This window comes from Eschscholzia californica, unplaced genomic scaffold (assembly GCF_041429995.1).
Source record: "Eschscholzia californica isolate CP2 unplaced genomic scaffold, dmEscCali1.0.p SCAF_1, whole genome shotgun sequence".
NCBI classification, from domain to species: Eukaryota; Viridiplantae; Streptophyta; class Magnoliopsida; order Ranunculales; family Papaveraceae; genus Eschscholzia; species Eschscholzia californica.
This window is the reverse complement of record NW_028238198.1, coordinates 32079135-32104651: the sequence shown is the minus strand read 5'-3', so window position 1 is coordinate 32104651 and position 25517 is coordinate 32079135. Positions and strand designations below refer to the sequence as shown.

The window sequence follows — 25517 nt, the reverse complement described above, 5'->3', positions numbered from 1 at the left end:
TAATTGGTGATTATAATAGTACAAAATCGCTAACTCACACTTCTCCCGTATGTTTGAGATTCTCCTTTAGAAGGAATGACAATCTTTACAGAATTGTGATTTTCGGTGGGTGCGTCTAGACGTCCCTTGTTTTTACTCTTGGGTCTCTCTTTTTCTCAACACTCCAGGGGTTGGGGCAGCTCGAGGGAACTCGGACTGAACTTAATCTGTGTTGGATTTGAACAACACAAATTCAGTCTAGTCCGAGTATCCTCGGACTGCCCAAATCCGTGGGTTTTGGACCGCTGAGACATATGGAAAGTGCAGGGATGAGCCAAGAACCGACCACCATTCTAGAATGCCATTTATTCAGCGTGCCAAACATGGAACCCTCGTGGAATGTTGTCTTGGACAAGTACAGTAACTAAGGCCTAACTGCGTCTGTCTATCCAAACGCCCCCATCCCCGCAAACAAGCGGAGAGTCCAGTCCCCCTTTTCGTCCACCCGAGAAAAGAAAACCCTAAAACAAATCCTCTACCTAAAGAACTTCTATTTTTCAGCTCCAAATCAAATACTACCTAGTTACACAAACATAATCGTTTTTGACCTGAATTGTCTTAGGTTTCTGTTTCTTACTACTAGATCTCATCACGATCTTCGATCGAATCACTCTCTCATCAACTAGGTCGGTGCAATCTCAGAGATTTTTCTTCGTTCAATGTTGTACGTTCATCTCTCTACCAAAAAGTTCCTTCTTTCAATCTGTTTATTGATCTTTTTTTAGGGTTTTTGTTAAACACATTCTCTATTTTCTTTTTGCTTTGATTATTATACAGGTTCATCTTTACAATAATATCTTCGAATGAAACATGGTTGCGTTAAATTCTTGCCTTGGTACGAGTGATTTGAGTTATTATGATTTTCGAAAAGATGATGATTCTTTCATATCAAGGAAGAAGCAGAAGAAATTGCACTCGGAACCGACTAATTCTGTTTCTTCTACATGTATTGGAGATGTAGTTGATGTTGAATTATCTTACTGGTACTTTTGATTATTTCTTTCCCATTCTCTCTATAAAATTTGATTATAATTGTAATAAAAGGGAAGGACATTTATGTTTATGAGTTCTATTTTCTGATAAAAATTTCATCTTTAGGTGCTCAGACTATGATTTGCCTTCTCCTTCATCGAATATAACAGTGGGTTCACATGTAATGGAGGGGAGCAGCTACTTGAATAGTAATGGCGGTAGTGTTCCCCGACCATGTAGTATTGAGGGAACACAATGCCAGGATCAGAGCTTAACTGGGTATGCTCAATCACAATCTCAACCTCAACCTGTTTATGTTAGTGAGTGGATGTATGTGAATCAATCTGGGCAGATGTGTGGTCCGTATATTCAAGAACAGTTATTCGAGGGTTTATCTACTGGATTTTTGCCCGAAGAACTTCCTGTATATCCTGTCCTTAATGGGAGTCTAATAAACTCTGTGCCATTGAAGTATTTTAAGCAGTATCCTGAGCATGTTGCTACAGGTTTTGCTTATTTGAGTGCAAACTTGCCAGTTACATCAGCATGTCAGCCAGCTAGTGGAGTTACTACTTCCTTTGGACCAGCGGCGTCTACGAATTATGCTCAGGTAGTTCCCCAGCCGCAATTGAATAATACTAGTAATGGTATTGAACCAACAAGTTCGAATAACGAAGCGGCCAATTGGACCTCATCTGATATGCCAATGGTACAGAAATTCTCTTTTCTTGTGCTTAAAAGGAAACATTGGAATGAATATTGGGTTTTCAATTTGTTATTGTAACACATTGTCATTGTTTATATCTCACACATACTTGATGGTTGCAGTCAAATGAAGAATCATGTTGGGTGTTCGATGATACCGAGGGAAGGAAACGCGGTCCACATTCTCTTGCAGAAATATATTCGTGGCATCATTATGGATATCTTCCGGATACATTAATGGTGAGTTACTCTATTTATGCAGTTGAAGATTTATTTCACCAGAACTCATTTAAATCAACCAAATGATACGAACCACAAATACTCCATCTCTTCGTAGGAATGTTGGAGTTCTTTATTTGGTTCAACTTGCATTTGATTATACCCGTAATTGTCATGTTATTTCTTCAGATAGCCATTCCATTTTATGGGGAAATTTTTGCCAATTATTTTGCTGTATAGTGTATTTCTGGTGTATATCTATACTCAATAGGGCCTTTCTTGAGCACTTATCACCGTGTCTCTGTTTTATTTGTGATAAGAACAAGGCAAGAACGGCTGAATCTTGCAGTGTCTGAACTACCCTTCTACATGAGTGCATTTACAAGCTACACCTGTAATTCTTAATTTGTTCAGATTCAGAGTCCAGACACTTACTTTGTAACTTCTGGTGCAAGTAAATCTGACCTTTATATGCACCCACTAACCTAACTTTATATTGTAGATATATCACAAGGATAGCAGATTTCAACCCTTCACTCTTTTATCACTTCTAAAGACATGGACAACAAATAGATCAGATACAGCAGATGGAGTGGAGTCTGGAAATGATAAAACCAGCTCTACACATAGTTTTATAACAGAAGTGTCAGAAGAAGTCTCCAGCCAGTTGCACTCTGGAATCATGAAAGCAGCACGTAGGGTGGTGCTAGATGAGATAGTTAGTAGTATAATACCCGATTTCATGGCCATGAAGAAAGCTCAAAGACAACTTGAATTGGAGACTAGAAAACATGCTATCCAGAAAAGTTCTTTGACAAATGAAAAGGTATTTCGAGTGAACAAGATTTAATATTGATGTTATTGTTGTTAGTAAACATTTTTTTATTTCTCTTTTCTTTTCTTTTTTGGCTTCAGCTTGTTGGGGCTAGAGAGAATCTTGCTGCTTCCGCGGACGTGGTTACTATTCCTTCTGCGGTTCCTCGTGAAATTCCTACACGATCTCCTAAAAACACGAGATCTATTGAAAGTGTTGAACCAATACCAGAACTTACGTCCATGGAGAAGGATCTTAGACATCTCGGTTCTGAGGTCAGAAAACTGTCCAAGGATCGTGCTGTAACAGATAGAATGGTACTTTGCATTAAAACTAGAGTATCGATGCTATACAAATCTAGTTGGCGACTTTGAGGTAACACATTTTGGTTCATTTTTTGGTTTAACAGGCTGAGGTTGTTGAGGAGAGAACGGACTTTGTTGCTTCTAAAGATGTTTTTTCAATGGGATCGGTTGCTTCTAGAGATGTCGTTTCTTCATCTGATACTAGAAAACAGTACAAGACTCGTTCCGTAACAGGAAGAGAGGTAAATTACATTCAAATGGAAGTACTGATACTATAAAATTTAGGGGAATGTGCCACGTTTTGTGACTTTTTAATTGCTTTAACAGGCTGAGAATGTTCAGGAGAGAAAAGTCGAAGTTGCTTCCACTGATGTTGTTTCATTACCTGATCCTCATGACATTTGTATAAAATCTCCCAAAAATATGAAATCTATTGGGAACTTTGAAAATTATACGGAGGCACTATCTATAAGTCGCAGAGCATTCTTTGATTCTTGTGTGGAGGTCACGTGGAACGCTGTATTTTATGATCCTATATCAGATTATTCGTGTAACTGGCGGAAGAGAAAGCGGTGGTCGGAATCTTCTGTTGGGCCAGATAGCATAGTTAACGTGGAACATAATATGCCATTTGAGGATTCTCGAGATGTGATAATGAAGCTACCTTCAGGAGTTGTACGTAGCTCTTGTACTGAATTTCATAACAATTAGTCTTACAGTTTCTGTATATGAAACCATATTTGCATGGCTATGCAGGAGCCAGAGTCTGATGATTGTCCCCCAGGTTTTGGACCTGCACCAAGGACCCCTAATAATGTTTCCCAACTTCTGTCTGTGGCAAAAGAAGTCTTTTCCTGCTCGAGGGCAGCGCCAGAAAAATCAAATAACTCATCTTGCAGTATCCAATATCGTGAGAACATGAAACATATCCAAGAGGCAGTAGAAGATGCACTATGTTCGTCCGCACAAGTTTTTCTATCTGAATACTTCAAGAATCTCGTGGAGGAGGAATGTAAGAAGGTAATGGCTTCGGCAGACATAAATGGCCCAAGTGACAATATTATCATAGAGACCTCTTCTACGGTGAGTTCTTCTTTGAGGCTGACTTCCCTTATCTGTAAATAGCTGGTTTCAAATTCATGTTTTTTGTTGTAGTTATGGTAAATAAAAATGGTTTTAATATTTAATTTTTGGTAAATGACATTAAATGATTGTCTACAGGAAGCTTTCGATCCAGACAAGGGTACCTCTTCCTTAGCATGCCCTCAGGATTGGTCTGATGTGCCTGCTGTAGGGTTGGAAATGCTTGCTGTTTCTGCAGAAGTTATTTTATCTGATCATACCTCTTCCTTAGTATGTCCTCAGGATCGCCCTGATGTGCCTGCTGATATAGGGTTGAAAATGCCTGCTATTTCTGCAGAAGTTGTTTTATCTGATGGTGCCCCAAAAGATGCTCTAACAAGATCATCTTGCCAGGTTCCTGTTCCTAGAATTGAAAATCCTCCATTAGTTCGTCCTGAAAGGGCATTTGAGAGACTGGGATTACCAGTAGTTGATATCGTTGATGACTATGAGTTTGGTGAGCCACTACCTCCCGGGCTCGAAGAATGTGCTATACCTACTGATCGTATCAAATACCAATCATTGAAGTCAAATAGTTTTGTGTCCAAACTGGGAGAGTATGTTGCACTGTCAATGTGCCGACAGAAGTTGCACAGTGACGTACTTGAGGAGTGGAGCTCTTCAGTTCTTGATGGGGCACTTCAACAGTGTTTGCGTTCATCGCATGCTGTATTGAAACACTCTGGAAAATGTTATCCAACGGTGACTAGTGAGGTAATGATTATGTTTTTTCTTTGTCTTTTCCTATATTACATGTTATTCACGTAGCACCTACTTTTTCTTGTGGACTTTCTTATTCATGTTGGGAGTTCTTCTGAATGTATAGTTCCTTAATTTCTTTATTTCAATCTATTTCATGTCCTTAGGATAAATTTTTGTTGTCAAATGTATTTGTTTCAGCAAGGAACATCAAATAATGGTAAAGAAAGAAACACTGATTTGCCAGATGTACCAGAAACAGTTAGGAAGGAATCAAAGAATACGCGTTTTCGTAAAAAAAAGTTGGTGCGCAGGAAGTTAGGATCTTTGTCACAATGTATGGCTTCAAATGACACTGGTTTAATTAGACCAGACAACTCAGTGAATCAGGAAATTGCTCATGTACCTTTGGTGAAATCAAGAGATGCAGATTCAAGGCGTGAACGAAATAAGCTTAAATCATCATCTCTTGTGAAGGGTATGAGTTTCAAGAGGGGCGTCAAAGATAAATTAGCCGATGATTGCTTTGTAAAACCTTTAAAGCGTAAAGTATCATCTTCTGTCAATGACATATCTATGCAGGGGGTCGTTGAAAAGAAACTGTCTGATGATCACTTGGAGAAACATTCGAAGTGTGAACTTGAAAAACACAAAGCAGCATCTCTTGTGAGTGGCGTGGCTGATGATCACACAGGAAAATCTTCGAAGTGTAAAAGAAAAAAAGGTAAAGCAGCATCTCCTATGAATGGCATATCTTCGCGGGCCATTCTTGAAGATAAGTTGGCTGATGATGAGTCACCAGTTAGAAAGCCAAATACTCGTAAATCAAGGAATCTGAATTGTGTTACTCAGAGTATGTCCTTATTTCAATTATGTTTCCTGATCCCTGAACTTTATTTTATTTCATTAATTGAAATTATGTGGTTTTAGTAGCTAGAGTGAGTAAGCATTAGAGTTAACTTCGCTGTGCAGGTAGAAATGAGGTTATACAAGATAACCCAAGTGGTAAAGTCGAACTTTTGTCAAGTCCAGCGAAGGACTCTAAAAAGAAGAACATCAGGGAAAATAATGTCCATAATCATGTACTCCAGGAGGCACTTACTGGGGACCGTTCGAACAAACTACGCAGTGGTATGTAACTTCTAGTTGGTGTCCCCCCTTATTCTTGAAGGCAGTTTTTTGTCACATTTCCCTTTTATTCGCTTCATCTGCTTCGAAGCACGAAGTATACTGGTAGGTGGGCTCATTGTTTTACTCTTCGCGCATGTAGCTGATAAGCCACCACATCTGAAAAGGAAGCTCCCACTTGATGACGAGACTGAATCTCCTGCAAAAGTTCTGAAGTTGGCTAATGGAATTGTGAGAAAGGGAAAGAGTAAAGAAATGGCAGTAGAAAGGGTGAAGTCAAGTAAGTTAAGAAAACGAAGAGCAGGTTTTAAATCAGATGGGTGTGCTCGGTCTTCCATCAGTGGGTGGGAGTGGCATAAATGGGCGAAAAAAGCAAGTCCTGCAGAGAGAGCTCGTGTTAGAGGAACTCAAATTTCTCAAATTCGATCTTTTGGTTCTGAGTTTTATACGGCTCAGTCTGCTAACGCAAAAGGTTTATCTGCAAGAACAAACAGGATTAAGTTTCGTAATCTTCTAGCTGCTGCAGAGGGTGCTGAACTTCTTAAAGTTACCCAGTTGAAGGTAATTGAAGCTTTTTCTTGGTAACAGAGTATTTATCTGGTTGTTGGGAGCTCATTTCTTGCTGTGTTTCCAGGCGCGGAAAAAGCGTCTACGCTTCCAACGTAGTAAGATTCATGATTGGGGTCTTGTTGCACTAGAGCCAATTGAAGCCGAGGATTTTGTTATTGAATATGTAGGGGAATTGATTCGTTCTCGGGTAAATATTACTGATCTCATTTAATGAATAATAGCTGCGTATTCAAAGGCTTTAGTTATATTTCTTTTATTTCATTCTCGTAGACACTACTTGACTGTTTTTTTGGGGATCTTCATACTTCCGTTCTATCTTTTCTCAGATATCAGATATACGTGAGCTTAAGTACGAAAAGATGGGAATAGGCAGTAGCTATCTTTTTAGATTGGATGATGGCTATGTGGTAAAGAAATTACTGCTTTATCTTGTGTTTGATTTGCTAAGCCCTGTGTTATATACTTCTGCTTCTGGTATCTATTTATATTTTGTTTTGTTGCTTACTCTGGACTATCCATATAAGATACAAACAACTAATGTTTAGTTTTGTGGTGCTTCTGTCTGCATGTTCCTTTACCCCCTCAATAAATTTTACTAATGCAAGTGGCCCATATTTGACAGGGGCCCTCTGAAAGATGCAGATTGATTTTGTTAATTGTATTATAGCTATAGGGATGAGTCCTTTTTGCAGACAAGTCTGCATGCATACCCCAGTATCCGCCTTTTAAGGACACTGAGGGCTTTGTATTTGTTTTTCTTTTAATTCAATCAAATTGTTCAAAAAAATTTGTGACGAGTCCATTGCAGATGATTATTGCTAGTATAATGTAATAGTAATTGAGGTAGTAGATAAGGGGAAATTTTGTAGTATAGGCCAACAAGGAGTCGGAACATTTTGTGGTGCAATTAACCTACATGATTGTCTCACATCATTTATAAGTTGATGTAGCAATGCTTAAATTATATTCATGATATTTGAATGGAACACTGGAACTGTGGATTTGTTCCGGAATATTGTTGTGTGAGAGTCGGAGACTTGTAAAACTTCGGTATTATAATTCTTATAAATAAATTATAATCTGAATTGCATGAAACTAATTCAGGACATCTCCCAAGTGTAGGTTGATGCTACAAAGCGTGGAGGAATTGCGAGATTTATAAACCACTCATGTGAGGTAGCTACAAGAGCTTATGTACTTTGGGAAGAAGGAAATCCATGATATATTGATTTGTTCACACTGTTTCTTTTCTTTCTTTTCAGCCAAACTGCTATACCAAGGTTATTACTGTTGATGGTCAGAAAAAAATCTTCATTTACGCAAAGCGGCATATATCTCCTGGTGAAGAACTAACCTACAATTACAAATTTCCTCTTGAGGAAAAAAAGATTCCTTGCAACTGTGGTTCCAAAAGGTATGGACGGTAAATGTTGATCAGGCATTATGCAACTCCACTTATGGAAATAGAGGAAAAAATAGTAATGTGCTTTATAGTTGACCTGTGGGAACTGAAACAGCACAAGATTCTCTCTGTATAGTGCACGAGATTCTTTATAAAAGTTGGGATCTCATTTATCTAGACCTTTTCCAGTTTCTTGAATTCATTACAAAAGATGAAATCATTGTGAGCTACTTTTATATGTCAGCAAAAAACGAATAACACTTCCTCATTCTTTTTTCACACAAATGCAAGGTCATTAGCAGAGACCACAATTCTTGCTCTGAGAGAGTTCCATGAGTGTAGCATTTGTCTCTTTTTGTCGAAGTAGATGTCATACATTAATCTGCATTTCTATTTTTATCGCCAATGGTTAAATAATTTTTGTTTTGGTTCAGGTGCCGTGGATCTATGAACTAGAAAGTCGGACTCATCTATGGTTGGTTCATACATTCAAGTGCCTATTCTACAGCTTTCTTCACATCTTTCTTCTTCTACAACATTGTTGCAAACCATTCGTTTAATATATGGTACAATCATTACATACATGGCAAAAAGGTGAAAGGTACGTTATTTGCCGAGCCCTTCATCCCTTTACCGAATACATCATATCAATGTTGGTAGTCCAAGTGTGACACTTGATATTTTTAGATGTCCTGGAACCAGCCTACATACATCAAGCGAGAATACTTGTATCTATTTAATGTCATTCTATATTTAGAACTTTTGTGCACTTTGTATCATATTCAAGTACAAGTTTTAAAACCTTGAATCGCTACTTCGTCCTATTGGACTTTAGAATTTAGACACCAATGCAACCTATATGTTGGGATTCATGTGGTCTCCATTAGTGTAACCAAAAGCTTGGTGTAACTTTAGATGCCATTAAAGGTACATGGTAGTTGATACTTGCTTCGCAGTTAATATTCTTAAGAATAGCATAATACAGTGAACTCTATTCAACGGATCAGTGTTTAAGTAGATATTTTTAGTCATTCTTGAATATTCATATCCTGAAGAAGGTTCCTCGGGAGGAGTATAATGAGTTTTATGAGGACTGCTTCAGGTCCGTACTTGATGATAAGTGTCCATAGAACCTCATAAATGGTCCTTGTGATGAGGACTATCCGACGTATTCTTGACTTAGTATGCTGATTTTCATTCACACAATCACACGCTGGGATTTTTTTTTTTAGTTTCCAATTTAACTCTTGTACCGTTGTCTAAGGTTCGCAGGGATAGCTGAAACTTGAAGAGTAGGAAATTTGTAGAGGTGTTAAGGCCCCAATTGTATAAACTGTATAGCTCTATATATATTCAATACTTATTGAAACATAAATTAGTCAATTTAATAAAGTAAAATCGTCAAAACAATAGCATATTGGAAAAGTAGAACATATAGTTATGTGAGTGACCAAATACCTTTTCAGAAAGTAGCAATTGTTGCCTCATGCATATCTCTTCTGGTTGAAGTTAATCGGCATTTTATTTGTTGATGTTGGTAAAATTTCCAGTAAAAATACAATTTTGGTTATCCCGTTTTTGTAGCATTGCCTCTGTTACAGAGCTGAAACGCCGTTAAGTGGGAGGACTAAGAAGGAAAACTGCTTGCTGCAGGAGCTCTTTACACTCCTAGGTGGTTCTGACTGAAGAAATAACAATGATGTCAAATTCTTGGTGGAGTTATCACTCAGTCGTACGTATCTAGCCAACTCACAGAATTATTTCAAGTCAGCTTTCTAACACATGATTTTAAGGCTGTTCCATGATTACTTCTGTCAATTAATATATATGTGCAGAAACTTTGATGTCCTGATAATATTAGAGATTTTTACTAGACAAATTTTTTGAATTCAATGAAGTTTTTGTTGCATGTTAATAATGTCTTTCCGTTGAATTTTCGTCTTGATTGACAAGTATCACAAAATCTACGATTTCACATAGATTATGAGTGGTATGGTGGTCAATGTTTTAAAATACGTTTTTACCCCTCAAGGCGGTTTGCTCTCTCAGAAGGCGAGGCAGCGTCTCGATGGATACTAAACTCTTCTTTTGTGAGGAAGATAATATCAATTACATAAAAACATAACATAGTTCTTCTACTTACTACATAATATAAAGGCCCAAGTGCTTTGTGTTGCTCAACAACTTAAAAATAACTAGTGATTTTAGATGCACAAGTTTTATGCTCAAGTTCAAATATGTATGCCTCGAGGCATCAGGTGGCTGCTTCGCCTTGCCTTAAAAGTTTTATAAAACATTGATGGTGGTCAGAAAGGGTTGTGATCATCTGGTATGGTAGATTGGTTGCTAAGTAGTCAGTACTCTGGATTTATTTTGTCGGTATAAGTGCTAAATAGAAATTTTTGTCTGTATAAGAAATACTATTATGTTAGTCTGTTTATTTATATAAGTATATTTTAAAAAGAATCAAGTAATAATCTTGGCTAGGTTACTCCAAGGGTCACCAGGCTGACTTGGGATTCCGTCCTTGTCGCGCGAAGCCCATTTCTGGACCCAGCTACAATTTCGATGTGGTGACAATACAATGCTTCCTTTTGCTGAAGTGCTTAAATTTGAATCTACAAGAATCATTCTAATGAATTCTCCGAGACAAGTTTGAAATGCGGAAAAAGTAACTGGTCTCTGTTTGAAGTAATCTGTACCCACCAATCTGTGTGTTGATATGGATCTTATGGTGTTTCAGGTTAATTCGATAGGGCTTTGCCAGAATAAGAGCTAACGAACAACACCGAGATTATTTCTTCTGTTCGGAATTTTGCCCCACGGTCAGAGCACTGGTATACTGCAATCTTGTAAATCGTTCTCCGCAGTTGCAGATGAGTTTCTTCACTTGGTATTGTAAATCGGTTTATTTTTGCAATCCATAGACAAGGTTTTAATTGAAAATATCAAATATATGTACAGAAATTGGCATATTATAGTATTTATTTAATTGTTACAACAACAATTTTGAACACATATAATAACCTTTCAGATATTTAAATGTTCAAATCTTTGTGAAAATATTGTCTTATTTCAGATCATTCTTTCTTCACTCTTATTTTCGGACGAATCTTTTGGTGGTTGAGATTAACCCTCTTTCCTTTCAATTTTTTTCTTCATAAAATTGCATTGAAGACCAGTGGAGCTTCTTCCTTTAGGATTCTGTCTCGTAACAGCATCTCTCTTCAAAGCCGCAATTTGGGTTCTGAAGATGCAGCCAGATCTGCTTGATGCCACCTTCATGGTTATCTTTTCTGAGTACTCGTCCGATCATGATCTTCATGAAGGAGAACTATAAAAATATAATTCCGTGATTGATATCAATGAGTTAAAAATTTAAGAGGAATTATTTCGAAACCAATCTTAATAGCAACTCTGTTGAACTTTTACGAACGAAATAAACAAGTTGATAGATCAACTTTTCGAATTCAGGAAATAACCTGCTTACTGATATTGCAACAAGCAGATCTGGACACATCTTCAGCTAAAACAGTGCTAAGAAAGAACATCCACACTCCTAGACTGATTGGGACTTAGTTGTGTAGATGAATTTGATCTGTTTTTTTTTTTAGAATTGCATGTGCAGTTTCAAAATGGATGAATTTATTCTTTAAATAACTTTTTTTGCAGGATATTTCTACCCTAGAATTTCAATCTAATGGAAGATCATCAAAAAGGGGTATAAAACTTAACTCTGGTATGCTCTTTCCATCTTTCAATTTGCCAAATTTATTTCTCACCTCACTAAAATGTTGGAGAAAAACTTGTGGGCCAACCACTTTACTAACTTGGTCTTAAATCTACAAACAAATACACAAATTTTGGTGTTTCTAGCTATTAGATATGAAAATATAGGTCAAGGTGTTTAGATCCAACGGCTGAAATGCTCTTAAAAGGTGGTCTTTTGTGTCTATGAGAGTATATATTAAAAAATAAAAATAAATAAATAAATGAATACATGAGGCGGTTGATGATTGCATGTTTATGCTATCCCAAGGGCCAAGTAAGTGTAAATTGGAAATATTTGTTCTCTTGAATTGGAGCTAGTCCGGTTAGCTTACCATCTAGGTAAGTGTCATCAATGAAGCAGTGGTGAGTTTTCGTGTGCGGTGACTATTTTGCAAAATGTACCCATCGTAATTCTTCGACATTTGCATATTTTGAAGTTAATCCATATAAGCCAAGAGAAAAATATATGGAGTTCATTTTGAAGCTACAAATAGCAAACACTATGTGTTGTTTAACATGAACCAAAGGAGGTAGATTGAAACTCTCATCCTTCCAAAATGCATGATTTATTTTTTGGTACAAAAAAGATATGAAAAAATAAAAAGAAAATTAAGGTTTCAATTGTTGGAGGGCATGGGCTTCTCTTACTCCAAAAGCTAGCTCAATAAGTGAAAAATTCTCCCCTGCATTTATAAACTCACCTTGCGCCCCTTGCACTACCAATATGGGATAATCCTAACATCAACACCATGAGTGAAGTATTTGAATAGAGTAAGGTTTGGGGAAGTTTTCAAGGATTTGAACATAACATGTCTTTTATGGTACACTAACAAGAAATTGGGTCTTCAGATTAATATCTAATTATAATTCCGATTAAAAATTTGTAACCAAATAGGAATAAAGTTATACCATTGTCCGCAAATGTCCACAAAAGGGAAGTCGACTCTTTGAACCGATGAAGTCTGTCAATACTCAAACTAGCCAAAGTATATCAAGCTTCAAATGAAATACTTAATTTGAATTTGCTGCCAAAGATCCAAGAAAAGTCAAGGATAAGTATCTTCATGTGTATGGATTTTGTGCCTAAAAGGACTTAAGAATTTCCATTTGACCTAAGAAGGTGGCAAAACTCATTATATGATTGGTTTTGTACTAGGAATTTGGGCTAAATAACTAATTTCACAAGGGTTTTGGTTAAATTGTGCAAGTTATGTACATAATATGTATGGGGTATCTGTGAGAATTGCACTCGCTTGAACCTGTGCAAACTTAATGCAGTGTTGGAGCTCAAAAAATTTAATGAATTCTTTTACGGGAAATATTTGTTTGCATATGGAGGGAGTTGTGATCAATTTTCCATATTTACGCGACTAAAGGTGATTCACGCATCCTGCGTAAGAAAAAAAGGATAGGAAGGGGAAGACATGCCCTATTTACACTTCTAGTTGGTTGGGTTTACATTTATGAAACTGAGACGACCTTAGCTCAAAAGGAAGAGCAAAGGATAGAAACATGGTTAACTAACTGTGTAAGATCCTTCTGGTTGCTGGTTCGAATCCGGCAGGTCGTGGCGGTGTCAGTCTCTTCTCTTCCCTCTGCATATCCCATTGTGCTTTCTATGGCTCGCGTCCAAGTTGGATAGGCTGGGCCAACTCAAAAACTTGCTAACGTAACATCTATATAGAAACATATACTTTTAGCGATTTTGTTTCTTTGTAAGGTATAAATTGGGTCATCGACCCATCTAAAAGGTCCAACTTGTATGTGAAAGAGAGTAATGTATGTAATATTTAAGATGTGGACCAAGGCAAGAGAGCTAAGAATTCGGATGACACGTGGCAGTGATTTGTAAATATCTTGTTTCTTAGAGGAAACTCAAAAATATTTCATGATTGTCTGATGTGATTTCTCTTTTGGTGGCTATTATCACTTCACACAAAATTGAAGTCAAATTTGAGATGAAAATTATGCACATAAATTCATCTCTTGAGTATTTTATGGAGAAATCTTGATTCTTCTCTTTGCCAAGTTCATAGATGTGGAAATATGAGGTGAATTTTCTTTCTTCTTCTAAGTAGTGTTTGTTTTTTCCAACTTATATCTCCAATATGTATTGGCTCAAGTCAGATTTGAAATGTTTGTTTTATTTGATTCATTGGATCAGGTTCGTCCAAATGAATAATTATAACTTCTTTTTAGTCTTTGAGTCAAATTAGTGAAGTATCGGCTTTAGGATATCTAAAAATAATCGTCATTGATTAAAGACTTAGTCAATTAATGTTGACTTAAAGGGATCTTTATTTCTAGTTCAAAAAATTTACTTGATTGTATTTGGCTCCTTAATTCTTCTCTATCTCTTACTGCTCATCTCACTATAAGTTATCCCTTTGCGAGAACCTCCTCAGTCTGAGAAAAAAGGGACCCTGAGGATGGTTTGAGACTTAGAATCATCATACCCCCCAAACACTAGTTGTGTTGAGAAAAATGAAGAGGCATTGACTCATTCAAATGATATAATAAGCTCACAAAATATCAAACCACCCAATAACAATAACAAAAAAAAAAAAATAACAAATTCTTCTGTTCAGAACCATTTATTCTACCAAATTGAAATCTTCTCATTTAGAAATTGCTTCCAAACTAATAGAGCAGCAAAAAACTGTATAATAATCACAAAATATTGAGCAGATAAAGCAGCTTGGAATCAACAAGTCAATTTCGTAAATTTATATATGTAAACAAGTTCATTAAATACATATATTATACTTGGAAGCTTCTTCCTGACCAATGTGGGAGGTTTAAAAGGATCAAACCTATCAATGGCTATCATAAATCTATGAAACGGGTTTCTTGCAGATCGCAAAACTTCCAGGATTGATAGTAACGCTTTTGGTACAATTATCGGTCTTGTAAATTCCAACAAGTCGATCCGCTAACTCAAACATGTTATTCCTTAAGCTGAAAATTAACATAATATTTCATCAAATGGGCAGAGAGATTAGATCAATTGCTGCAAATAATGACAAGTAAAGAGAGTATTTTAAATAGTATTATCATTGTTAACCGGAATGATGTTGGTTATACCTTATGATTATGAATTGTGCGTCCTTTGTGCGATCTTTCACATAATGCCCTACTATTGATACGTTCTTGAAATCTGTTGAACGACATTAGAGAAACCAAAATCAAAACGCTAAGAAGAAGATATTACCCAAAAAAAACCGATTCTCAAGAAGTGGGCGAGGAAGTACCAAGAGCAGCATCAATTTCATCCATTACATAAAGTGGAGTAGGTTTGTAGTGATGAAGTGCAAAGACCAAAGCTAATGAGCTGAGTGTCTGAAAAAGAAAACCATGTTTAAATGTCAATACTGTTATAATTCAAAATATAGTACTCGAATTCAGCGAATTAATGGAAGCAGGATGAGAACAGAAAATGGCCATGAACGGTTTTGTTATAGATTTACCTTCTCTCCACCTGATAAGTTTGCAATGTTTTTCCAACTCTTCTTTGGAGGTCTAACACTAAAAACAACACCTTCAGAAAATGGGTCCAAAGAATCAACCAGTTCCAGTTCTGCGTCGCCTCCAAGTGTAATCATCTGCAGCAGGTTCACGGATCAAACTTAACAGTCCGAACAAGTTAATGACGTAACATAAGGAGATGGGGTTTTTTTTGTCCTTAGTTTGATCAAGTACATACTTTTCATCTAAAATTTCAGTAAGAAGACTGTAGATTTATAACGGCAGGGAATAAATTACATAATCACATACCTGATACATTTCTTTCAGCTTCAGAGATATAGTGTTGAATCCTGCCATAAACTCGTCTAACCTATTATCATGCCAAGTTGAATGATACAAAATTAGTGATATAACATGGCAACATGAACCTGGGGTATGTTATAATAAAATAAGAAAAGAAAATGGAAGAAAAACATGTAGAAAACAAAAGAATAAAAATAATGTGGCAGGCAAAGCTACCGTTTCTTTCTCAATTCATCGTATTGCCTCTTCAGTTCATCACGGTCTTGAGTTACTGTGTTCAGCTCCTCCACCCGTTCAGTGTACAAAGAAGCTTTTTTCCGATATCTTCAAAAGGATAAAGAAGTTGATAAAACAGAAGTATGACATTCATTAAAGGAACTAATGCCTGAAATGTATTGTAGAGTAAGAAGTCATAACATGAGAGGTGATTAATAGAAAGGACAGTGAGAAGTGCTTACTCTGCGATGGAATCAAGATTCGGATTCATTTCTTTCAATTCTGCTTCAAGCAATCCTACTGTTTCAAGAGCCCTTTTTAGGTTGCAATCCCCGGATAATGTTTCATTGGCCAGTGTTGCTTGGAGCTTTTCAGGATCTACTGCATCTTTTTGAATTCTGTGATGACAAAAAAGTAATTCAGATCAGAGGTACCTTACAAAACGTTATGACAAAAAACCTTCTTGTACGTCAGCACGGTCTTTTGCAAGAGGACATACTGTTCGAGATGTTTCACAAGATCAACTTGGATATCTTCAAGCTTTTGTTGATACGCCTTTCCCTTCATTTCCCACTCTTTAAGACGCTTCATCATTTCTTGCAACTTAAAATCAGCATCAACCTGTACAATTAACAACAAATTTTAAGAGCAAAAGTCGGAATTCGAATTCACTCAGGCATTACTGGATAGACATGAAAGAATCTTTATCCTTCAAACCTCTGAAGAACGCATCTCATCCATTAGTTTCTTTAGTTTGTTATAATCTTCTTTTGCTTTATCCAGCACCTCGCGATGTTGATTAATCGACTGTATTTTGTACAGTTACAGAAATTAATCATCCACATAAACATGGAAGTTGCAAGGTAATAAGTATAATATAGTAGTAACAAGTAAATACCTCTTGTGTCTTATTAACGTTTTCTTGGACTTTAAATGCTTTCTGTTCTATTTCTTTGAATACTGCAAGCATATTCTGCTTATCCTCGAGAATGCGCTCCTTCTCTTTCTTTGACTCTTCAATTCCTTTGATTAATTTCTGTATTAGTTTCTCACCAGTTACTATCTGAACCTTACGACGGTTAATCTCGGTGCTAGTTTTATCAATATCCTGATAGGAGGGAAAGGTGGATTTGCTTAAGTTCGTTTACATGGCTTCTGAATTGCGATTAATTTAGTTGAAATTTATACTTACAGACTGAATTTTATTGACCTTCGCCTTCTGGATTTTCAATCTCTCACCACCTGCATTTTCTATTTTATTTTGAAGCTCCGAAGCCTTAAAAGATAAACACATCCTATTAGCAAACCAGGAGAAAAAAAATGGTAAACAATTTGGTTACCAACGCATTTATAAGCAAAAAAGTACTGCAGGAATAATCCATAAATAGAATATTAGCAGATCGCATAAACACAACTGTTCATTAGATTTGGTGTATGATTCTTGAGGAGTATTTCAATCTAACCTTCTCTTTCAGCTTTCTGGATCCATCGGTAAGCCTCTCAAGCTCCTTTTCTTCAACGGACATAATACTCTTTAGCTCTTCAAGTCTATCCAACTCCTCCTTGATTGGCTTAGACGCTGCCTTCAGAGAATCAAGTTGTTTCTCAATATAACTGTGTTGTGCACTCAAACTACTTACCTGTTCAGAGAGAAAAAGGTTAAATGCATTGTCAAGAACGCCCGCTACATTATTGATGGGAACTTGAATGATAAACTCTCCCATATTTTGGACTCTGTAAGCCCCTCGTAAGTCCTCATTAGTACTTGTAGAGCCGTATTGCAATTTGGTTATAAAATTTGAAACCAAATACGAAATCCTGTATTACCTGCTTCTGGCTTTTGGCTAGTTCCATTTCCAAATGGCTAACTGTTTTTTCCGAGGCCTGATACTTCTTCACTGCATCAGAAACTCTTACGCGCAAACCATTTAACTGGTCAACTAGTGTAGCTAGCTCTCTTTCAGCATTTGCAACAGCTTCTCTAGATACACTGGTGGCTCGGACAGATGTGCCAATCTTACCACCACGTGGCTTCATTTCTCCACCAGCAATTGTACCGGAACTTTCAATTAGTTTACCATCCAGTGTAACCACACGCCTAAATTCCGTGCAGCTGCCATATGCAATTCTTGTAGCCTGACAACATATGATAAAAATAAGACTATTATTATTTCACCTAGTGCTATTGGCTGGCATGGAATAACAGATCTGTAAACAAGAGATTAACATCAGAAACAGATTCTCTAGAATGATCAAGTGAATGGCCCGTTCACATAAAATAACCATTTCAGGTTGAAGAACAAGTGAACATCAGCTACCACTCATAGTAATATTGACACAATGACACTTGGATTTAGCATTTGTGAAACATAAATCTCAAAACACGGTGAATCCTACTGTATATTGGACAATATCGTGAAAAATCTCATGGTGAAATCAAATTGTTGATAGTATACCAGCAGCATTATATATGGGAATCATGTTAATTGCACATGAAAATTTTAGCATATTTTCAAATTGCAGTGTACTGAGGTTACACTCATTCTAGAATCTAAATCTCAATATGCAACTATACGATCTATAATCTGTATAAACAGCCCTTCTTGCTTCCAACCATCTATCTTGAGCTGCTGAGCGTTGTGCATTAGTCGCTTATTGGCTATAGCCCACAGGTCTGGGCATTTCCTCATCAAGCGTCAATAAAATTATAGTACCACCACATAATAGCTGCACAACTCCTTAAAGATGACGCATATAATTCGTAGTTGTTGGTGTATAAATGCACATATCTATATATCCAATGTTTAAAAGCTTGATCAAGGTGTACAGCTCAGGCGATTCAGTTGTTGTTTGCCTCAAGGCGTACAAATCAGAAGGTTGAAACAAGGCATGCGCATTTAAGTTGTGAGGCGTACTGCGTACACCTCACAAATTTGGCCACGAATTCACAATTGTCGCCTTCTCGGAAAACAAATCATTGTACACTCGGGAGAGTAAAGATATAGAGCGATGTTACTTCAGATCAAGTTGAACACAAGGATCATGCAATTGCTGTTACGAAGACCAGTAATATGAAGTAAAGAGAGAAAGAGTATTAAGAGGATACCTGGTCAAGGTCTTTTGCCACAACTGTGTTTTGCAAGACAGAGTAGAAAGCTAGCTTCATCCTTTCGTCCTTCACTTTCACCAAATCAAAAAGGCGTGGCACACCCTCTGGAGGACTTACCTTTTTATTCAACCTGTTTGAGTAGTGAAGTTGTTTATCCTGCATAAGGAATTAAAAGCTCTGAGCTAGTGAGATGCAATCATCAAGCAACAGCACATCACATATAATGACATTAAGCTCATTAATAATTAATCATTCCCATAATAACATATGATTCTTCATTCTCGCAAGTCTTAAAATTTATTAGGTTTTTCTTCATAAGAATTACCATTCATATACATTTCAAGATGTGGGTTTAAGTGATAAAGTTCTTAGCATGTATAGTAATCCAGCTACTGAAGATATCAAATGTTTAAACTTTCAGAAAAACACTTTACAATATTCACATACAATCATCATATAGTCAAAGGCTCCAAACATGGTCAAAATATCTAATGTTTGACCAATATACATGTTATATTTATTTGCAAAAGAAACTAAAACTGGGCATGGTTTCTAAAGCATGAGAGGAAGCATTCTCTCAAGGAACTAGGAGATAGCCCTAGTATGTTATAAGGTAATGTTGATTGATCTGCTTCTGTGGAACTAACAGCTAAGAATAATTGAATGCAAGGTCAAGCCGTCAAGGTTCACTGACCACTCCCAAGTCATTGTTCGCAGTACTTGAGGAGCTTCAGATGCCCGTTCAATCATATACAAAAGATGGAATACATTTTGAGAACAACAAATTGTCTCGAAAAATAAGAATAATTAATAGAAGCATATACCAGTATCCAGAAAGTCGCATAACCAGCATTGTTCCTCTTAAGCAGCTCAATACATGCTTGTGCTGCAGCAGTTGTTTCAACCACAATATAGTCCAGGGCTGAACATGCTGTTGATATAGCAACATCGTATTTTGCTACAGAAGGCACACAAATTTGTTAGAGAATAAATAACAGAATCCGAAGACATCAAAGGTCAAAGTTCTGTTTTTTAGAAAATTTTCCACCCTGACCCCCTGTTATGTCAGCTTTTACGCTAACATTATTCAGATGAAAGATTAATAAAATAAACACAAAACTGTACCATCAATTGCACCTAGGTCACCCAACCGTCCATAGATACCCTCTATTTGATTTGATTCTTTAGCTTGCAGTATTACTTTTAAAACAGCTCCCTGACTCTTTTCTGATTCCATAATAGATAAGAGCTCCGTAACCTTTTGTCTTGCTGCTTGTTCACGAGGAACGAGTAACTCCTGTTCCCTGCTACATTCCTGTACGGAAAAATTGTTCTTAACCCATCTAATACTGATTATAATTCTAACATGCCGAAGAGTAGAGACTGAGAGACACATACTTGTTCTACTTTTCGAGCTTCTTGTGCTTCATGCTTTATTTTCTCCAGATCATTTTGAATCTTCTTCATACCTTCACTTTTTTCTTCAACTTCGTTCACTATGTCACTCATCTGACGTTGAGCCTCCTCAAAAGCAATCCGACCAGCCTCATGCTAAAACATAAAAGAATTCATTCAGCCAACTCACTTATAATATCACTGCCACATGCTGAACTTATTAAAATGGAATTTTGAGTCCTTAGATCTCAAAAAAATGAAACTTATATTTCATATCTTTAAACTACATAGCTTTCGAATAAGAGCAATACTACTATCACAAACAACTTTTTCATATAACAATATAGATCCTACCAAGTTATACACACACCTTCTCTTTTAACAACTTGCTTTCGTTACTCGCAACATCAAGTTTTCCTTTATGCTCAATCAGTTGATTTTCCCAGGGTTCCAACTGAGCACGAACTTCCATTAACTCAGCACGATACTTCTCTGTTTCAACTGTATATCATCTCATGGAAACAGTATATCACAGTCAAAAGATCAATAATAGATTCATTAACTAAATTCGTTTGGATATATATTAAATAAAACCGGAGTATCACCGTAGTTTAGATAATTCATCTCCAAAGATGCTATACTTAGAGAATTCAGAAAATAATTGACAAGGATTTACATAAAAAACGCTTTGGAAGCTTCAACTAAAGCTATTGAAACTGTTAGGAATTCACAATAGGCATACAGCACCAGATAACAAGTGACTCAATAAGTAATTGAACAACTTTTAGGGGATAGTGATGATAAGTGACAACCCCATGTACCATGTTGGCCATGAACACACAAACCATATCAATGTCGCGAAGGAAATTTTACTAAGTGCAGTCATAAAGCAAGTTAAGAAAATTAACAGAAGCACAACCTTTAGAGTTCTCCTTGATTTCCTCTAGGACTGCCTCTTCGTCCATTAGAAGCTTCTGTACTTTAGGTATTTCTTCCTCAAGTTTAGGTATGAGATCCGTGGAGTCTTCACACTCTTTCTGAGTTTGTTCAATCTTAGATGAATCCTGCAACCGAAAAATATAAAAATATTTGTTCAAATGGAACTTTATAAGTTATATGAGTACAACTACTTACTTTTTCAAGCTTTTCTTCTAACTTCTTAAGCTTTTGCTTTGCGTGCTTTAAATCTTCCCGGTGTTTCAAGTCCTGCCTTTCAAAATCTTTAAATTGATCATTGCAGGCTTTGAGATTGTTCTCGAGTTCCTATATTGCATCAAGCACAAGATGTTTGAGAAAGGGTACTATCTCAGTCAGATTCATAGAAATTCTAAGGTATTACTGTACTAGTAATTAGATTGTTATTGCAAGAACCATATACTTCTGATAGACACAGTTGATAACCACATTCATATAGAGAGAATAAACAATCAATCCTACATCCAATTTATGAAAGCGCAGCAAGACACAGTATGAACCTCGTGTGTTTTCTTGTGCTTATTGTGTTCTGCTTCAAGATTCTTCAATGTTTTAGAGTTCTCCTGAATCTTCTCCCTGAAGTTCGAAAGCAGCAATTTGCAATTTTTTGTTATTGTGCTAACACTTAGAAATTAGTATACTTAAACGTTTGCAGAATCAAATTAGAGTTACCAAACAGATACCTTCTATCCTTGATATCTTCTTCCAAGCTGGAAACACTTGACTGCATTTCAACCACATGAGAATTAGCATCCTCAGATGCCAATTTGGTAGCTTTTTCTCGCCATTTTAAGAGTGACAACTCCTTCAGCATGTAAGTTTCTGCTTCATTCTTAACATCCTGAACCACAGAAACATATTTACCTACATCCTTTTTCGTTATAACTTGGTAATATCAAAGCGTATGCGGCAAAACACATATCTACCTCCAAAGTATCTCTTTCTTTCTCGGCCAATTTTACCATTTGCACAACACCAGATCTTTTCTCGTTAAGGGATTCCAAACTGAAAATATAACAAATATCAACCCAATGCCGTGTTAGTATTTCTTATCTCTTCCTAAAATTAGAAATATAGAAAAGCAGAGACCCTTATTAACAATGTGAGTAGAAAAAAATCAAACTTCGGAGTGTATGAATTAAAACTTAGAAGGTTCAATGCGGAACAGTATCTGACAACTGTATTATCGCCTATGTTGTTAGCGCAAAAGCAAACATAAATCTTTTCTTGCTTTAGACTTCGGAATATTTCAGTAAGAAAATAAATTTGTTTCCAAACCTCAGCGTGATGAGTGTTTCCATAGGATAGAAACACTTCATGAGAAAAAAAAGAAAAAGACTCACTGCTTGAAGGATTCCTCAATTTTTTCGACATATTTATCAGTTCCAATGATATCCTCAAGGTATTCAAGAAACCCTTCATCATGAGGCCCTTGAGCCTTTGGCTTCATTAATGATATTTGCTCGACTTCACCCTAATAGCAATAAAACAAACAGATTATAAAAAAAAATGAGTTCAGAAATCAGTACTCTACACATCATATAACAACCCAAGTACCTGAAGGATCAAAAATCGGTTGTTATCGAGGTCCACTCCCTTGCCTTTCAATTTCTTTGTGACTTCCGTAAAATTGCTCATACGATCATTTATATAGTACTTCGAAGAGTTGTCCCGGTGTGCAACTCTAGTAATGACAAAATCACTACCCGGAACAGCTTCATACTCTTCATTGTCCTATAACCAACAAAACAAGAATCATGAATTCTGCTGCCCCAAAATAGTCAAGAACACTTTGAGGAAGCAAAAAAGGTCAAGATAAGTACATTACCAAATCAACTATCTCTTGAAAGTGAACAGAAACACCAGCACTATCCAAATTCTGGTGATTAGTTGAATTGTGAATTAGCTCCGAAACTTTGTTCAGACGCATCTACGAAATATCACAAAAGGGGGAATGAAATTTAGGGGAAAATAGAAAAAATGGTAAAAAGGGGCATCTTTGATAAGCAGAATTAGGGCTACCAAATCTGGGTAGTGATAGAAAGTACCTGTTTTGCTCGCTTTCCAAACACGAAGAGCATTGCATCAATAACATTGCTCTTTCCGCTACCATTAGGGCCAACAACAGCCGAAAAGCTCTGATTTGAGTTAAAGATTCAGCAAAGGAATAATTAACAAGAATGATTTAAAGAAGTAAAAGAGAAATTGGAACAAACCCTAGATTGAAACAAACCTTATGAAAAGGGCCAACCCTTTGTTCTCCAGCATATGATTTGAAATTTTTCATAATCATTTCCTTTATGAATAACCTAGGTTTTCTTGATGACGAGCCTCCTGTTACGTTTGAGTCTGGATCGGAGACTGACTCGGTCGGAATCCCCATATTAGGTACTAAATGAACAACCGTAGAAAGAGAGAAAAACGAAAGAAACAAGCAAAATTAGGTTAAGATGAAAACTATTGTTGGTGAAGTATCTTCAGTCTCTCTCTCTCAGTTGCCCTCACTTTCTCTCTCTCTTTCTTTTCTTCTGTGGGGTTTATTGCAGAAGAAAACGCGGGAAGACGAAAATTTTCAAAATGGAGTGAACAGATTGAAGGACTGGTCTTCCGGCCGACTCATTAGTCAGATGTTAATTACTCTCTCTTGTGTAAGCACATAGATTATGTCCTCACAATTACTCTTTTTTTTTTTTTTTTGTTGAAATATGAAATGTCATTAAGCAACAAGAGTATTATTACAGTACATATAGACTAAAAAGTAAGGTAAATTTTTCCAGATCTTCGATTTATTCTTCTTGCGAGTCCATTTTGCCAGCTTGTCAGCTTGTTCGTTTAGATTTCTTTTTGTGTAGTTGAATTTGGCGCTCTCCAGTCGCCTAGCGATACCTCTGATTCTTTGGATGTGTATCTTTGATTGTCATTGTATTTTATGTCTCGAGTTTTTCAGATGCTTTATAAAGTTAATGTTGTCACTTTCCAGGATGATTGATTTTTTATTATTTTCCTCTGCCCATGTCAGCCCATTAAGGATAGTTATGGCTTCACTTTCTTCCCTGGTTCGAGCTCTGGTAGATGTTACATGTGCTTCAACAAATTTAGAGTGATCATTGTGCACTATGAAGCTAGTACCTATATGATGTAGAACGCAGCGGAATTTAAGAATAAAATAAACTAATACGAAGAACGATTAAATAACGATTAAATAACTCTAAATAACTGTAAACTCGATTAAACTTGATTGGGTTTTCTCTTCAACATGGGAATAATGGACAAACTAGATATCCTTTTATAGGATTCTGGACTTTCCTAGATAGACTTGAATTAGACTTTCCTAAATAAATAAAATACTGCAACTTCCTAAATAACTAGACTCAAATCTGGACCTTTCCACTTATTGGAAATACTAAAATAACATAATTTCCTAAACCTAAATTCTCTAATAATCATACTAAAATTGGGACTTCCTAAAGCTACTCTCCATGGCCGGATGGCCCATGGCCCGGTTTAGTCATGGAAAAAGTCTCCACGCCGGGTGCCCCTGCATCACTATATTCATATTAATATTAGTAAATGATGCATCAACATTTATTTTTAAGTATGGATGCATTGGGGGTTGCCATTTTTCTACCTTATCATCAGAAGTCAGTTTAATGGTTATGCTATCGATTTTTGGGAAAGCCTTAATAAGGTTTATCACCGAACCGGTATTGTTTTTAGAATGTTGAAAGCAGTGGTCGCATCGAGTTTTCCAAATATGTCAGAGAATAGTTACAAAGTGAATATTATTTGCAGTGCAACTCAGTTGGTTTTGATCTTTCCAAGAAAAGATCCAATCCGCTAAGTTTTCTATGTAAGACGGTATAATATTAAAGTAAAACCAGATGTTTTCCGCAAATGGACAATGTAAAAGTGCATGTTCTATGATTTCAATCTGTGGACAGTTGAGGCACGAGTAAATATTACCGATGTACTTTCCTATACGGAATCAAACAGGAAGTGCATGAGTACAAATCTTCCATATGAAGAGTTTTATACGAGGAATCGTTGGGAGGACCAGATAAAGTTCCAGTTCTTAGAGGGGGGAGCTTGAGGTTGGTTATGGAGACTGAGGTGTTGATACATAGATTTAACAGTGAAGTTTCCTGATTCTGTAAGAGACCATTTCATTTGATCGGGACCTTCGTTATGGAGAGGGATGGTTTTGATAAGGTTTTGAGTTAGGTCATCAAAATATGGCCATGAGAATGTCTTCGTTCCAGTTGTTATTAGTAATAAGTTTAGAGACTTTAGTTAGGGCTGAGTTGTTGG

The 25517-nt window shown here is 36.6% G+C and overlaps 2 protein-coding genes across 19 annotated transcripts; one reads left to right on the top strand and one right to left on the bottom strand.

Moving 5' to 3' along the window:
* Nucleotides 1-319: 319 nt before the first annotated feature.
* On the top strand, nucleotides 320-11038 carry SDG25 (SET domain protein 25). 18 transcript variants are annotated; one of them, XM_086652599.1, is made up of 20 exons: nucleotides 320-665; nucleotides 817-1022; nucleotides 1138-1720; nucleotides 1840-1956; nucleotides 2438-2761; nucleotides 2851-3066; nucleotides 3159-3296; nucleotides 3382-3729; nucleotides 3811-4137; nucleotides 4276-4890; nucleotides 5077-5728; nucleotides 5848-6006; nucleotides 6146-6564; nucleotides 6638-6760; nucleotides 6900-6980; nucleotides 7696-7749; nucleotides 7836-7987; nucleotides 8410-8576; nucleotides 9560-9707; nucleotides 10719-11038. In XM_086652599.1, exons 2-18 carry the CDS (start codon nucleotides 850-852, stop codon nucleotides 8429-8431), a joined length of 4503 nt encoding a protein of 1500 aa, XP_086508725.1. In that variant the 5' UTR covers nucleotides 320-665; nucleotides 817-849; the 3' UTR covers nucleotides 8432-8576; nucleotides 9560-9707; nucleotides 10719-11038. The 18 variants fall into 18 exon arrangements, with proteins under 18 accessions (XP_086508725.1, XP_086508740.1, XP_086508731.1 ...); XM_086652614.1 differs by having other exon boundaries at nucleotides 320-703; nucleotides 2851-3024; nucleotides 7696-7744; XM_086652605.1 differs by having other exon boundaries at nucleotides 320-703; nucleotides 2851-3024.
* A 3301-nt stretch (nucleotides 11039-14339) lies between these two features.
* SMC3 (structural maintenance of chromosome 3) lies at nucleotides 14340-24340 on the bottom strand. The gene is made up of 28 exons (XM_086652596.1): nucleotides 23443-24340; nucleotides 23258-23347; nucleotides 23038-23139; nucleotides 22767-22943; nucleotides 22553-22683; nucleotides 22136-22214; nucleotides 21893-22050; nucleotides 21710-21785; nucleotides 21369-21497; nucleotides 21154-21298; nucleotides 20605-20735; nucleotides 20238-20390; nucleotides 19965-20154; nucleotides 19664-19797; nucleotides 18837-18995; nucleotides 17558-17866; nucleotides 17194-17370; nucleotides 16923-17006; nucleotides 16629-16838; nucleotides 16448-16537; nucleotides 16230-16351; nucleotides 15973-16128; nucleotides 15731-15838; nucleotides 15521-15581; nucleotides 15214-15348; nucleotides 14998-15085; nucleotides 14831-14903; nucleotides 14340-14704 (listed from the first exon to the last, which is right to left on the bottom strand). The coding sequence occupies exons 1-28, from the start codon at nucleotides 23590-23592 to the stop codon at nucleotides 14581-14583; spliced, it is 3741 nt and encodes a 1246-aa protein (XP_086508722.1). The 5' UTR covers nucleotides 23593-24340; the 3' UTR covers nucleotides 14340-14580.
* Nucleotides 24341-25517: the final 1177 nt, after the last annotated feature.

Excerpts from the sequence above, each read along its gene's own strand:
- SDG25 (XM_086652599.1), top strand. The coding sequence starts at position 850 with ATGGTTGCGTTAAATTCTTGCCTTGGTACGAGTGATTTGAGTTATTAT. Across the intron at positions 4,138-4,275 it reads TCATAGAGACCTCTTCTACG|GAAGCTTTCGATCCAGACAA; the intron begins GTGAGTTCTTCT and ends GATTGTCTACAG. Across the intron at positions 7,988-8,409 it reads TGCAACTGTGGTTCCAAAAG|GTGCCGTGGATCTATGAACT; the intron begins GTATGGACGGTA and ends GTTTTGGTTCAG.
- SMC3 (XM_086652596.1), bottom strand. The coding sequence starts at position 23,592 with ATGGGGATTCCGACCGAGTCAGTCTCCGATCCAGACTCAAACGTAACA. Across the intron at positions 23,140-23,257 it reads TTGGAAAGCGAGCAAAACAG|ATGCGTCTGAACAAAGTTTC; the intron begins GTACTTTCTATC and ends GATATTTCGTAG. Across the intron at positions 20,155-20,237 it reads AAGCTCGAAAAGTAGAACAA|GAATGTAGCAGGGAACAGGA; the intron begins GTATGTGTCTCT and ends TTTTCCGTACAG.